Source organism: Pteropus medius, unplaced genomic scaffold (genome assembly GCF_902729225.1).
Source record: "Pteropus medius unplaced genomic scaffold, Ma_sr-lr_union100, whole genome shotgun sequence".
Taxonomy (NCBI): Eukaryota; Metazoa; Chordata; class Mammalia; order Chiroptera; family Pteropodidae; genus Pteropus; species Pteropus medius.
Genome location: NW_024351543.1, coordinates 4,762,451 through 4,778,481, shown reverse-complemented (window position 1 = coordinate 4,778,481; position 16,031 = coordinate 4,762,451). Strand labels below are relative to the sequence as shown.

At 35.6% G+C, this 16,031-nt stretch overlaps 1 protein-coding gene across 4 annotated transcripts in view; it reads left to right on the top strand.

The window, feature by feature from the left end:
• Positions 1–16,031, top strand: part of IGSF11 (immunoglobulin superfamily member 11) — a 121,340-nt gene that overhangs the window by 98,167 nt on the left and 7,142 nt on the right. For 3 of the 4 annotated variants that reach the window (XM_039843068.1, XM_039843072.1, XM_039843071.1), the window contains exons 2-4: positions 29–192; positions 1,542–1,749; positions 4,629–4,784. In XM_039843068.1, coding sequence (XP_039699002.1) covers positions 29–192; positions 1,542–1,749; positions 4,629–4,784 — 528 coding nt within the window. The remainder of the gene's footprint in view (positions 1–28; positions 193–1,541; positions 1,750–4,628; positions 4,785–16,031) is intronic. The other variant, XM_039843069.1, reaches the window with a different exon arrangement.

Genomic DNA, 16,031 nt, shown 5'->3' with positions numbered 1-16,031 from the left:
ACATAATCTCCTGTTCATTCTTCTGTAGGCGTCGCAGCTTCCCTGGAAGTCTCAGAGAGCCCTGGGAGTATCCAAGTGGCCCGGGGTCAGACAGCTGTCCTGCCTTGTACTTTCACTACCAGCGCTGCCCTCATTAACCTCAATGTCATTTGGATGGTCATTCCTCTCTCCAATGCCAACCAACCTGAACAGGTACTTCTGTTCCATCCTGTGCTACCTCTAAAACTACTTTTTTCAAAAGAGGTGGGTAGGAAAGCATCCTGAGTACATATTTAATTTCTAGAAAAAGGTGGCACTTTTATTGTGCCTATGGTGTTTTAAGTCCTACTCCTGCATTATTAGTCAGTTATCAGGAGAGGCTATCCTCTTTTTAAAAGACTTTCTTTTTAATTAACAGATGTCAAGGGGATTCTTCTGAGAATTTTATGTAGGAACCTGGAATTTCATCAAAAAACATCCCCAACAGGAAATACCAAGATAGAAAAAGCAAAATATGTTTTGAAAGGAAGGGACTGGCACTAACATAGGTGGATGAGAAAGTACTTTTTAAAGATAGTGATAATATTAAGGAAGTAACATTAGATAGTAGTACTTGAATTATTTGGCTAATTTCATAAGTATTATAAAATAAATTAGGGCACATGGAGATAGAAGTTACTAGTTAATAAGATATATCAGTTATAGGCAAAAGACCCATAATATGTGATACCCACTGCAGAAAACAACACTCAGGAAATTAATGAATTGTGAACATGACTATACCTTCATTCTCAAAGCTAACTTATTTATGTTATGAAGCTTTTCTGCTTTCAATAAGCTTATTACCTAAAAATATTTGATAAGCTAAATTTTCTGATATGAAATTCAAATAGATATATTTAATAGAAACTTGTATTTCTTTAAACTATGGAACCTTTGTAATTGGACTGAGCCTTTGAGATCATTTTGTTCAACCTCATTATTTTAGGAGTCAGTGACTGAGTCAAAGAGGCAAAGAAAGACTTGACCACAGTTACCCAAACTTTTGCAGTAGAGCTTGAATAGAACCACATCCCTCACTCAGCCCAACACCATTCTGAGTCATCTTCCATGAATAGTTAATTTCAATGGTATAAACTGACATAAGAACAATAATCATAGGCTTGTATCTCTTCCTCCCTTTTATGACATTCATTTATAGTCAGTTTTTAACTGTTATCTTTTTTTGTGACCTAGGAAGCATGAGAATGGCATTCCTAATTTTTTTGACTTTTTATTTTGGAATTAATGTTTTGAACTGGTAAAAATATGGGCTGATAGTAGGGTAGCATAAGACATTTTTAAACTCTGGTGAGAAATGAGGAAACAATGTTATTTCAATTTGGTGTGTAAGAATTAAGAACCCCTAGATACCTATGGACAGGTGCCATAGTAAAAAGTTGGTGACAACTCTTGGAAATAAAATTTTCCAATGTTTGATGCAGTCTACTGTCTACTAGGTATTGTTATGTGTCTAGAAGGAGATGCAGTGGCCAGTTTATTTACTTTGCTTTCTTTTACAGGTCATTCTGTATCAGGGTGGACAGATATTTGATGGTGCCCCCCGGTTCCATGGTCGGGTAGGATTTACGGGTACCATGCCAGCCACTAATGTCTCCATCTTCATTAATAACACTCAGCTGTCAGATACAGGCACCTACCAGTGTTTGGTTAACAACCTTCCAGATAGAGGGGGCAGGAACATTGGGGTCACCGGTCTTACAGTTTTAGGTGAGTGACAGGAAATATTCCAGGCACTTTGGCTTTATTTATGGATCTACTCTCAAGCGTATTTACTTCTGTCTGTCCTTCTACGCTCTCAGTTTGCTTGTGTCCTTTTTCTGTCTTTGCTTCTCTCAGACCCATCTCAGCGCTGCTTCTCCATGCTTCTTACACATAGTCTCCCTGCCCCTTACTCCATTCCAGGTGGCTCTCTAAAGCTTACTTCCCAAATGATTTTTTTCTGGAGGTGGAGAAAGGTGGTATAAAATACTATCAAAAGTGGCCTCTCACTTTTATTAAACTTCTGCAGGATAGGACTTATTGTTCAGAGCAAGTTAAATAAAGAGTTATTTATTGTGAGTACGAAGCTAAAGTTTCAGCACACGTGAGAATAAATTTACTACTACTTAGTGTCTTTGTGGTACTGAGTAGGCTCAGCACAGCTCTTGGCTTACACCTTTTCTCCTGGCATAATTTAATACTGCCTTTTACTTTTAAAAGTATCCTTGTTTAAACGGTAAATTATCTGATCAATTTGGTTCATCTTTTTCAAGATGATGAACAATGATAGTTTAACATTTAGGTCTTTTTGGACGTGGTTCCATATTGTTGTGGTTGGCACGTCTGCTTTATACACGGAAGGTCCTGGGTTCACTCCCCACTGGAGCCACAGTCCATGGTCTACGGCCATGTCACCCTGAACAAGCCCGATGTCTGATTTCGGAAGTTAAGCAGGGTCGGGCCTGGTTAGTACTTGGATGGGCGACCACCCAGGAAGACCAGGTGCTGCTGTAGGCATGAAAAAAAAAAAAAATTAGGTCTTTTTGTTCAAATTAGTACTCTTGCAATCTACTGGAAACTAGACTATCTAATAATTAAATCCATTCTAAACATGTTTCATTTGTCCATTCTACTGCCTCCTAAGTGAGTTCTTGCGGTAGAAGTGGCTAAATTCAGTTTATTTGGGGAGACCGAGGAAGTTCTTAGAAAAGGCTGATGCTTTTGATTGGTCCTCTGTCCTCTGCAGAATCTGCCCCCATATTCCTTGGTAAGTTCTTCTCCTTTTCCCTTCCATTGTTGAGTCATTTGAGGACAACAGTGTTGGGGATTCTTGCCATTTTTCCTTCTTTGGGTGAGGATATGCTACAGGGTTGGTGCTTTGTTCTTCCAGTCTTGAAACAGAATAAGAAAACCATGAACGAGGTTGGAAATGTCTATCCTGGAAATGTTATTCATTCTAATATATTAAAATTGTATAGACTTTACAGTACTCTGAGTATTGGATACAGAGTACTGTTGGAATTTAATATTATTCTGATTCTACCTATACGTTAGGTAACTACCTTCCCACATTATCCAAGTTTATTTTTTCATTTTTTATAGGAAGAAAAAGAACCTTTAATTTATCTTATAGTTAATGCTACTACCTTCAAAGAATTATTTTGGGTCACTCCACATAGCATCCCAGTGGCAACGTCGAAGGCAGTGAATTGAGGAGGTTGGTTTATCTCCTGAGGATTTCTTGAGATATTTTACTCTTCCTACTTATACTTTCTCATTGTTCTCTCTTTCTCCACCTACTTTCTTACCTGGTTCCTCTATATTCTGCATTCATTTTCCAGTCATTTATTTTTGCAAGGTTGAACACATTTATTGAAAAGCATTGCAAGTACATTATCATTTGTATTTAATCTCTACTGCCTGAATTTCCCAATATGAAATACCAAACCATGGGCTTAGTTTATATTTTTATTTGCTTACTCATTTACTATAAACCACCACCTTCTTCCTTTGGTTTTTTTTTTTTGTAATTTTTGTTTCATGTTGTTTGTGTCCTTATTTGTCTTAATGATTATAAAATATCTACTACCAATGTTACTATTGGTAGTAGATATACTTGACTATTACACTAACTTCCCCCACCAGAAAGCAGAATTTGGTATAAAGTGGGTTGGTCTAGTTTTTGTTTTAAAGTAACAAAGCACCTTATTAAGGTGGGCTTAGCCAGAGAAGCTGGCAAAGTAAATGGTTGCTCTTCTTTGAAATATCATCTTTACATGTGGCCTGTTTCTTTATTTGTTTAAATTTAATTGTGATAAAATATACATAACAGAAAATTTACTGTCTTAGCCAGTTCATGAGTGTATAGTTTAGTGGCGTTAAATACATTCACATTGTTGTGTGACCAGTCTCCAGAACTCATCTTGCAAAATTAAAACTACTCATTAAACATTTCCCTCTCCCAGCAGCTGGAAACCACTGTTCTACTTTCTGTTTCTATGAATTTGACTACTCTAGGTACCTCATATAAGTGGAATCATATATTATTTGTCTTTTTATGACTGGCTTATTTCACTTAGCGTAATATCCTTGTTTCATCCATGTAATAGCATGTCAGAATTTCCTTACTTTTCAAGGCTGAATAATATTCCCTTATACATACATACCATGTTTTGTTTATCCATTCATCAACCTGTAGACACTTGGGTTGTCGCCACCTTTTAGCTATTGTGAATAATGCTGCCGTAAACATGTATCTATTCAGTTACATTTTTAAAGGCAGTATGCTGTACAAAAGATCATAAGAATTATTCCTTAGAGGAAGCAAGAGTGGAACCAAGACCATAAGATACCTTGAAACTATAAATAGAGGGTGTAGCCCCTTTTACATTCTTGCTCCCTGCTAAACGGAGTTGTAAGCCCTGCACCTATGCTCAAGCCCCGTGAATAATATATGACTATTCACCGTCTTTACTCATGAGGTAGTCTCCTGGTATGTGTTCCAAAAACAGTGTCATCTGAGGTTCCAGTGTGCTGAATGTTGATGTCTCCTCCATCATCATTTGGCTCACAGTAAATGCATCCTTTATTGCTTACTCTTCTTATAGTTCCCCCTTCTGCCCCACACTGCCAAATCCAAGGATCCCAGGATATCGGCAGCGATGTCATCCTGCTCTGTAGCTCAGAGGAAGGCATTCCTCGACCAACTTACCTTTGGGAGAAGTTAGATAATACCCTCAAACTACCTCCAACAGCCACTCAGGGTATGTATGGTGTCACTTTACCCATTTTAATTAGTTATGGAAAATTATGATTATAAGACTCACAGCATAATTAACTTTAATAGATTTTGAAAAATGACACACTATTTGTAACTGCTGAAAAGGCTATCTGGATCATTTTGTGTTTTCAACTTTAAAGAGAATGAAACATTTTCTTTTAACTTCTTATTGCTACTTTTATGAAATGTGTCTTATCCAGTGGTAACTATATATGGAAATTCTGTTCTATTTTAGTGAAGATTTAAAATAGCTAAATAGTACCTTTTTTGTATTAACCATAAAATAATCCTTGAAGTTTATAACTGAGAATCTACTTCCTACTTGAGACACAGCTGCCTGTTTTAGTATGAGAAACATCAGCATGGTTATGAGAGGGTTAATCATCCTGTTTTCAGCCTCAAGTCTAATTAGAGGATAAAGATGGGAAAGAGAACAGGAAAAGGCCCCAAATCATGGGCAATCTAGGAGCTGATCACACCAGACAGGTAGACATGGAGGAGGCTAGACTATCATTTACGGTTTTCTACATGTAAATCCAAATTTAAATAGCTATTTAAATTTGATATTAAGGGGAACACTCTTGGAAAATTGAGGAAAATTTATGTAAAATGAGGGGAAATTATAGAATTGTATATAAAGTCTTCTATTTCAAGAAAATAAAATTTAGCAGTCTCAAGTGTTGCATCATCTCTAATACAGAACATGTTTCTTTTAGCATTCTCAGGGCAGATTTACAAATCTTAACCTAAAGAGTTGGCAGTTAATGGGCAGGTCTAAAACAACCTCAGTTATGCCTGATAAATTTGAATCAAATTGATGATATGTGCCTGCCATGGAAAAGAAAGTCTTAATTTGTATGGTGAAGTTAGATATATTAAAGAAGTAGGACCACCAACCTCTTAAAGAGTTTGTAAGCTTTTTTTTTTTTTAAGAATCACAACAGAAATATTAATGGGCCTCCCATCACCTTTTAATTCGCCCAGATTTCATTATTTTGAAAAACTTCTTTCAACATAACTTTTGGGTTACTCTAATAACGTTTACTGCAATACCGTTGTTCCCTGCTGATTGTTCATTGCTAAATGTTTCAGCCACACTGTGGGCTAAATAGCATTTTTTGTGGACTAACTTAATAATCTGACCATTGTAAGTGGCATGTTTAAAATAGCTCTTGTCTTAAAATCCTGATATTATATTCAAATTCTAGATTTTCCTGTACCTATTTCCGTGACAGTTCACCTCCTTGGGCCCTTGTTATCCTTTTGTAAAATAAGGGATTAAACAAATGTACAAGATCATATTGTTGATTTTAAGATTCAATTATTTTTTATAACATTTTTTGAAATATTGAATTGAGTTTGGAATTACAAACAAACATTTAAAAGTGGTTGTTTATATATAAGTTGTGAAATATCTGTATAAAAGAGCTTTCCATAACTCCTTATTTTTGAATAAATATATATTGGTCAAATTTCTTGGTATCTTTTTTGCAACTTGAATATTCTTTGGTACTTTAGGTACAAAAGTGAACTTGAATGTGAAGATGAAAATGTTTGTTTTTTTATAATTCAAAATCTGAATCATTTATCAGAATTACTTTGGATAACTTCATCTATCATAATGCACATTAAATGAGTCTGATTTTTAATTTAAGTTTTCTTCTTGGTGGCTACATTAATAAAATAGATCTCAAAATAGCACTTCACCTCAAAATAACTTAGAATTTTTTTCAGAAGATTTACTTTACTAATACGTTTGCAATTGCTGAAGATAAACTCAGGGTGCATTTTCTGAGAAAAGAATATTTGACACCAGAGGAGAGCCCCCCAGATTTGTGATTAGTGACAGGAGCACAACTGGGGATTAGCACCATCCTTGTATATAGGGACTAGCTTGAAGGATCTTCTTCCGGCCTAATCTGAGACAATTTGAACATTAAAATAAATACATAATCCAGTGCATAAAATGAGAGTCTCTGACTCTCTACCGATATACATAATTAAATGGCAAAGAAGGGAAAGCATTTTTTTTTTTTTACAGTAGAATGCCTATTAATATATGTAGAAGGAACAATGGAGTTAGGAAAAGTCATCGCTGTTGTCAAAATAGTCGACTAAAGTTTGATAAGGAACAAGATATTTACATAGTTCCAAAATATGTCCCCACAAATTACTGATTAATTACAAAGAAAAAATAGTACAGTTGACCCTCAAACAACAAGGGTTTGAATTCCATGGGACTATTTATATGTTAATTTTTTTTTTCAGTAAATACTGTAAATGTATTCTCTCCTTATGATTATCTTAATAACATTTTCTCTAGTCTATTTTAAGAATACAGTATATGATACATATAACATACAAAATGTGTGTTAACTGACTGTATGTTATTGGTAATGCTTGCGATCAACAGTGGGCTATTAGTAGCTAAGTCTTTGGGGAGTCAAAAATTATATGCGAATTTTCAACTGTGCAGAGGAGGGGGTCTCAGCACTCCTAACCCCTGTGTTGTTCAAGGGTCAGCTATAACTTCATAGTAGTATAAAGTATCCTGGTGGATACCACTTTAGGTTATCAAAATGAACATTACCAATATTGTGACACGTTGGTATCCTCTGCCTCCTAATATATGTACTGAGAAGGACACAGTGTCATTGCTGTGATTTACCTGTCAAAAACACCTGACTGAATCCAGTCATGAGGAAACGTCAAGCAAACAAAGGGGAAGATGAATCTGTTCCAGAATGAAAGAACCTTAAGGAGTTAAAACAACTAAATGCAATGCAGAATCCTGGGTTAGAATCTGGGTAAAATTGGTATAATTGATGAAATGAGTATAAATTGGATTAGATAAGACTGTTGTATCGGTGTTAAATTTCTTGAATTTGATGCTTGTACTGTGATTTTGTGAAGATTGTCTTTGTTCTTAGGAAGTACTAAGTACTTAGTGGTAAAGAGGCACAGTGTCTTCAACTCTTAAATAGTTCAGAAAAATATTTATACGTTTAGTGAGAATATGATAAGCCTAATTGGGAAAAATATGAATAGTTGTTGAATCTGAGTAGATGATAAAAGATATACAAGAGTTCCTTGTGGTATTCTTACAACTTTTCTGTAAGTTTAAAATTATGTCAGAATAAAAGTTACCAAAAAGTTGACCTCATATAATTCATATGTGGATATTCAAGAGTTGAGTAAATTTAGAACCAGTATCCTGTGAGGTACACTTAATCTTCATACAAAGAAATAATAAAGTTGATTTAGTACTGTCCTTTTGGTATATAGGACAGTATTGAATTCTAAGCGTAATGCATGAGACAGTTCACCAGTTTTTACATCAGGGGTTCGCAACCTGGTACAGTTTCATTTGGCAGTGTCTGGAGACATTTTTCATCATCACAGCTGGGAGGAGGGTGCTACTAGCAGCTAGTGGGTAGAGGTCAGGAATGCTAAACATTCTATAATGCACAGGACAGCATCCACAACAAAGAGTTATCCAGACTAAAATGTCAATAAGTGAATTACATACATAAATTTTCAAAATTAAAACATTCTTGCATTTCTGGAATAAAGTCTGTTTGTGATTATTTTTAAATAAATTGCGTCATTCAGTATGCTAATATTTTAATGGAATTTTTGCATCTGTGATCATAAGTAGGAATGGCCTATGATTTTTCTGTCTTCTATTGTCCTTGGTTCAGTTTTAGTATCAGATTATACAATGGCCTCAAAATGAGTTGGGCAGCTTTTCCCCTTTTTCTATTTTCTGAAGCAGTATGAATAAGAGATTACTTGGTTATTTTGTAGAATTTGCCTATAAAAGCTTCGCCTTGCTATTGTGTTTTGTTGGTAGATTTTTGACTACTGATTCAGTTTCTCTAATGGTGTAGGTTTATTTAGATTTTCTGTATTTTTCTAGAAAATGTCTTTTTTGTTTAAGTTTATACATATTGACATCAAGTTGTCCATAGTATTCTCCGTATGAAAACAGAGGAATGAATTTTAGAATGCAGGTTCTGGAATTAGAGGATGTGGTTAGAATCCTGGCTCCAGGAATCACTGGCTATGTAATCCTCTGCCTTAGTTTTCTTATATGTTAAATGGAGACAATAATAGTAACTGCTTCACAGGGTGGAATAAAAATTAAATGAAAACACATACATGTAAAATGTTTAGAACAGCATCTGGCATTATAACTACTTAATAAATATAAGCATTTATACTATCATTACTCTTATGAATTTTAAAACTCTGTGTTCTCTTTTTCATTCTTAATTTTGTTTGTGCTTTTCATCTTAATTTTTTTTATCAGTCCGGTTAAATGAAGCTTTTGATTTTATCTAACTTCTTGTATATTTGTATTAATTTCTGTTCTTTATTTATTCATTCAGCAAGTATGTTTTAGGCATTGTTCTAAGTGGTGGAGGTACATCAATGAACAGAACAGAAATCTTTCCCTTTGTAGAGCTTACATTCTAGTGGCTGAAGATTGAACATAATGAATCAGGAAATAGGAAAAAAGATCAGAGTAAAATGGATTAGTTGAGGCATGAGGAGCCCCAATTTTGAATAAGGTGCTTAGAGTAAGTCTCATGGAAAAATGGTATTCTAGCAAAGGTTTAAAGATGATGAAGGAATGAGGCTTGTGACTGTGGGGCTGATGAAAAGAGTATTCCAGGCAGAGGGAACAGCTATACAAAGTCCCTGAGGCAAGAATGTACCTGCTGTTTTTGATGAATAGCAAAGATGTCACTATATTTGGAGTGGAGTGAGCAGGCAGAGAATAGTAAGAGCTATGATGTCAGTTACAGGTACTAAGATGGATAGCTCTATGTGTGTCTGTCCATCCATCCATCCATTTAGCCATTCACCTATCATGTAATTTAATTGCATTATTCAAATATTCCATATCTTTACAAATATTTTATCTGTTTCAGCAATGATTTTGTGAGTTAAATGTATTTAAAAATCACACAGTAGTATTGCGGATTTGTCCATTTGTTCTTGCAATTATGCCAATTTTTTTAAACCTTTCCTGAGCCTTTGTGATTAAGTGCTTACAGTTTGTTTTATCTCACTGATTCTCTATGCTTAATATGCATTTTTGCCTTATTTTAACTGTTATTAAAATTCCTATCGTGGCCTTTTTTGGTTAATTCTTGATGGTATGTTTCTGTTTTATGGTTCACTTACTTTTATGTTTCCATGCTTTATTTTTTAGGTTTATCTCCTGTAAACAGCATGTGTCTGGGTTTAGTTTGGTTTTCAACCTGTGATCTAAGAGTCTTTGTCCTTTGACTGATTAAATCCATTTATAGTAATTGTAATTATGGATATATTTAGATGAATTTCTAATATTGGATGTTTTCTATTTACCTTTCCCCATACCTTCTGATTATTTCAGTGTTCTTTATAAATTATGCATTTTTCCTTCATGGTTATTAAGAAATCCTTTGTTGTCCTCATCTTTTCATAATTTAACAATACAGTGAAGAGAGATGGTTCACTTTCCTGCTTGCTTGAGAAGTGTGCAGAACTTCGTGTGGAGATCATAAATGGAGCAGGAGAGTATCTTAAATATCACTGTAGCCCAGCACCCTAGTGTTGCAAGGGAGAAGACAGGCCCAGCCAGTGAGGACAGGTGCCAGGCTTGCCCTGGGTCTGCTGAGAGAAAGCCCTTGCATTCCTCTGCCACACTCAGAATTCTCGGTTCTCCTGCCCGAACTTCCCCCATTAATTCCCTTCCCAGTGAGAGTGCTTTCATAATTCTCTCAAGGGGAGTAAAAATGTTGGCATCCACTGAAGTTGCTGAATAGACAGGCGCTTATTTTCTCTTCATCAAGATGTTATTCTGACTGAAGACAAGTTTTTCCCCTTTTTGCCCTCTGTCATAAAGAAGCAAGTCCCATGCAATATACTCCCTCTTCTTTAAAAAATTAATACCAGTGATTATCACAGCTATATTCATTTGTTTACTTGTTTGTCCATTTTTAAAATATGTGTGTATGCATACACACACAGAGTTATTCTGTGCCACTACTTCAGGGTAGAGAGTTGGGGAAGGTAGAGAAATATAAATATAAAGAGATATATCTCCATTCTAGAGTTCATTGTCTAATGGAGGAGATGGATGTAAAGAGTGCTACATGCTTCATGCTATAAAAATGTTTATAGTGCTATATAATTAAAAACATAGAAGTTTTAATTTTCCCTGAAGAGTCTAAGGAAGAACTTTATATGGAAAGAGATTTCCAAGCAGAAGAGGATCTTAAAGGATAAACAGAAGTTAAAAGCGGGTATTATCAATAGAGGGAAACATGCACGCAGAATTTTGGAAGTATAAAATTTTTTGACATTTTAAAGTGAGGAAGTCTATGAAACTGACATAGAGATTCATAGAGGTTTGACCAGAAAGGAGGCTGGCAAGTTCAGGTCCAGTTTGTGAAAGGCATTGTATAACAAGAAAGGAGTTTGGGTGTTATCTTTGAGACTGTGGGTATTAACTGGCCTATATAAACCAAGAGAAGATATCCAGATGTGCATTTTAGAAACAGCCTTAGCAGTCAAGGTGAGAAATTGGCAGCCAGGTCACAGATGGGAGGCTTTGATAATAGCTCCATCAAGAAATGAAGAAGGCCTGCAGTAAGGTCCTACTGATGGGAACGGAAGAAGGACAGAGGGCAGGGTAGAATTCAGGAGATTGAAGACAAAAGTCAACAGGGCTTGACCGGATGTTGGGGGTCAGAAAAGAATTAAAGTTAACTCAGATTTCTGTCTTAGGCCATTGAACAAACAATAACTAAGTCAGGGAAGAAATAACTTCGAGATTTCCTTGAGGAAGGTAGTGAGTTGGTAGGTAGTCATGTGAGACATCCAGGTGGGATTGAAATAATGATTATGGTAACAGGTAACATTTTTTGAGCACTAAGTGTCATTCTCCTTTGAGAATTAAGGCTTAACAATCAACATAGAGACGTGGTGATTCAAAAGAAGCCACTGGTGTCAAGTGGAAAACAGCACTTGGAGTGAACATTTCTGGGAGCACGGACAGAAGTGTGCAGGAGAGAAGCAGTCATGATCTAATCAGTTAGTCTTGCTTTTAGCTAATCAGTTAGTCTTGCCATGTTGTGAGTGTATTCATGACCATGTCTGTTGTTAATGGTGAATCATTCTTGCAAATAAATATTAACATGTTTATATACAAATGCCATGAAGGGTGTTCCAAGAAGTAACAGATTCAGAAGCAAAATAAGTCCTTAGCTTGGTAATGTTGATGTGTTATTCTATGTAATGTTGTTAATACCAGGGGATCCAAGTATTACATTATGCAACTATTTCCCAGTAATGTTAATAGGTGTTTTCCAATGCTTGAACATTTGCTGTAGATTTCAGTTCTTTTAATGACAGAAATGTGAAGAGAACAAGACGCGAATGTTGATGTGAAATACACTGACTTAAAATCAGAAATGGATTTAAAATCTGTATTGGCAAAAGCAATATGTATTTCAATGGCAAAACAAAAATCAGGGCAAATAGACAAAATATTTTTGTCAAATGCAGGAAATGAGCTTATGTGAAGCAGCATATATCCTAATGTCTCCCTTTGAACATTCTCTTAATGGGTACAGGTTCTGTCCCTATCCTTTCTCCATCTATATCTTAATTCAATCAACATCAACAAAAATGAAATAAAATTTTCTATGTCTGGAAAATTTGGCATGAAACAAAGATCAAGACTATTGGATAGTGCACTTAATGCTGTATGGTGTTTTAAAGTTTTAGAATGACAGAATTTAAATATTAAGCATTTGTGATATTATCTTTGAATTTTTAAATAGATTTTAATTTAGGCTTTTTTTGTTATGATCCATTCTGTTTTTATTATTTTTTTATTATCAAATGTATCAGGTTAGGGTCATTTTTTACATATTATTGAAATATATAATTTTGACATTGATTCAAATAACAACCATGCATTTATTATTATTATTAATATTATTATTTGCTACAGAATACTTCTCAAACTTTTATGTAAGAAATGACTCACTTTATTATTATGGTCACTCATTATTATTAAAAATACATAAATTGTGTAAAATATAGAATAATTTATGATATAAGAATTCCTATTTCAATGTCAAATCCTGAGTATTAATATCTATTGGAAATTTGGAGACATTTGACATTTTCCCAATTTTTTGACTGATTTTTCATATGATTCAGAAAAATACATAAATTTCCCAAGCAATACCAGGAAGAAATTTCCACAGGAAAGCATTACCAGATAGTATACTTAACTTGTTACCTGCATTATCTCATTTAGTCCTCACAGTGACCTATGATGTGGAGTCACATTGGTAGCTCCATGTCGCACATGAGGACATGAAAACATAAATGAAAAAGAAGTAGCATATTCAAAACTACATAGCTAGTAGGTGGCAGGGCAGTTTGCAGCCCAGCCTCTCTGGGTCTAGAAAACATCCACAAGTGTTTCTGGGACTAAGGAGAGAGAATGGAAATGGAAATGTACACATATTCCTTTCTCTCTAATTCTAAAGGGCATTTTAGTCCAGGTGCATAGCTTGTATGGGATACAGTGTTGCTGCAAACTAAAACAGAGTGGGATGTGATGTCTTGCATGCTTTCAAATTATAGTTCCACACTACTGAACTTTCTCTATTCTTTAAAAGAAAGAAGATCAAAAGAACATTTATTTTCAAAGTTCATTTCAACAAATTACTTCTGTGCTAGAGCAGGCCAAATGAAGTGACAGATTGAGGAATTAGCCCATCCCCATCTTGTTTCTGAAAGAGCCATGTGCTTGTGGCTGGAAACAGTCTGGTGCTTGCTGAAAACGTGCTCCATGTCCATTCTGCCTTGACTACACAAACAGCCCTCTTCTGCTTCTGGTTAATCCTCTCTTATCAATGTGTCTCTCTCATTCCCTGATTACATTCTGAGTTAGCTCAGGCATGGTATGTCATGGTGACAGAAAGAAATCTAACTATGATGGGTTAACACACAGTGTAAATATATATATGCCTTACTGTTAAAGTGTACAGCTGAAACTTACTAGATTTCATTAACCAGTGTCACCATAACAAAAAATAAATTAAAAAAAATACTTTCTTATATCCATTTGCTCATGGTGTCTGCATCTATAAAGACAAATGGAAGAAAAGTGATTTCACCTTTAAAAAATAACTTCTTAAAGCAAGAATCTTCAAAGTTTACCTTTTTCTGCAGCCCAGAATTCTGTTTACATCAGCTGTTTAAAATTTCCCAAATTATCTCCATGAAAGTGCCTATGAAAGTACTGGTTTTGTGTGAGCTGATCAAATTCCTAGGATTTCAAGGCTTAGGAAAACACAATGTGTGGAATTGTGGGGTTAGTTGCCCAGAGTATGGTTTTCTTGAAGGATGACATTTGGTACTGTATTGAAGATGGAGTTAGGCAGATGGCTTAGTTTAATACTAACAGCACTGGAACATTGCATGCTTAGGAAATATCCTATAGATGCAGCCAATAGAATGTTGTGGTTTTAAATGCCTTACTAGAAATCCAAGTATATGTATGGTGATTATAAGCTTTGGACATGGACAGACCAGATTTTATAGACTGCGCTACTTACATAATGTGTGATCTTGGAACAATTGCATAGCTTCTTTGAGCTTTTTCATCTTTGAAAAGTAGGGAATATAATACCTAATATTTGAAGATTAAATGAGACACATCAAGCTGTTAGTACAGGGCATGTGGTGCACAATAGGCACTAAAGAGAAGGTGACCTTTATATCTGTGCATCAGATAATTTCTGAGGATGGTTATATGGTGATAACAAGACAAGTTCAGACCCTTATCTTAATAAGACAGCTAGGCAAGCAATCACAATAAATGGGCCAAGTGCCAGCACCAGAGAGAACAAGGTGCTAGGGAGCACGTAGGAGGGACATTTGGTCAGGGTCTGGGAAATCAAATAGAACACAGAATAGAGGAGGAGATGACATTTTCTCCCTGGACTGACCCAAGTATCTGAGTAAATTCACTGAAAGGCTCCTGCATATTGGCAGCCCTCAGAGTTTGTTTCTTCATGTTGTCTTTTTTTTTTAAAAAATTACAGTTGACATGTAATTTTATATTAGTTTCAGGTATACAACATAGTGATTAGACATTTACATAATTTGCGAAGTCATAACCCCAATAAGTCTAGTACCCGTTGGTTTGTTTGTCTTTAAGGAAATAAATATATACAAGCGCCAACCAAGTATATTGACTTGGGTGTGTGCAGTACAATCCAAATGTCCAAATTTACCAAGGATCTTGTTCTGGATAAGTTCTCCATATAATATGGATTTGACCCTTTAAATGCTCCCATTAAAAAACAAAAAATGGGAAGTGGAAAACAAATCTCCTTTCCCTGGACTATATATTGAAGTGAATTCCAGTGTGTGTTTGATGATTCAGAGTCATTTAACACTGTCCGCTGCATTGTGTTAGAAAGGCAGAGAGAGAACCCTGAGGCCTCTCGACGTCTGGAGATCTTTCAGAATTTGCTCATCCTCATTAGCTGCCCCTCCTATGTGCTCCCCAGCACCCAGGATTCTCTGGTGCTGACACTGAGCCCATTTCTTGTGATCGTTTGCTTGCTTGTCTCATTAACATTAGGGGCTGGGTTTGTTTTGTTTGTCATGTATCAGCATCCTCAGAAATTACCCAGCAGACAGAAGGGTGCCCAATAAATATTTATTTGTTAAGTATCTGAATAAATAAATGCATGCATGCAGTGATCAGGTCTGCTTTTGCTGCCCCCTTTCTCCGTGTCTGCCTTTGATCTAGATAGAAGTGGAGGTTGCCAGCAGCAGAAACGAGGTATCTAAATCTTAGTTCCATGTAAAAATAAGTCAGCCCAATGTGGTGCTAGTTCCAGGTGTCTCTGTAGAAAATACATGGACTTTGTGTGAGAAATGTGCCATTAGGAGCCATTTCCACTTACTCCTAGATTTGCAGCTGTTTTGAGTGGTGAAGATGACTAAATGTATTATGTTCTGCCGAGGGAGGCTGAGAAGCCTGGAGTTCAGACTAAGACAACCCTCCATCCAATTCCAGTTCCTAGTGACTAGCTGTGTAATCTTATTTCTCATTTAAAGCTTCAGTTTCCTTGTTTGTTCAATGGGATTAATAATAATAAATGCCTTATAGAGTCATTTTAAAGATTGAGATAATACATAT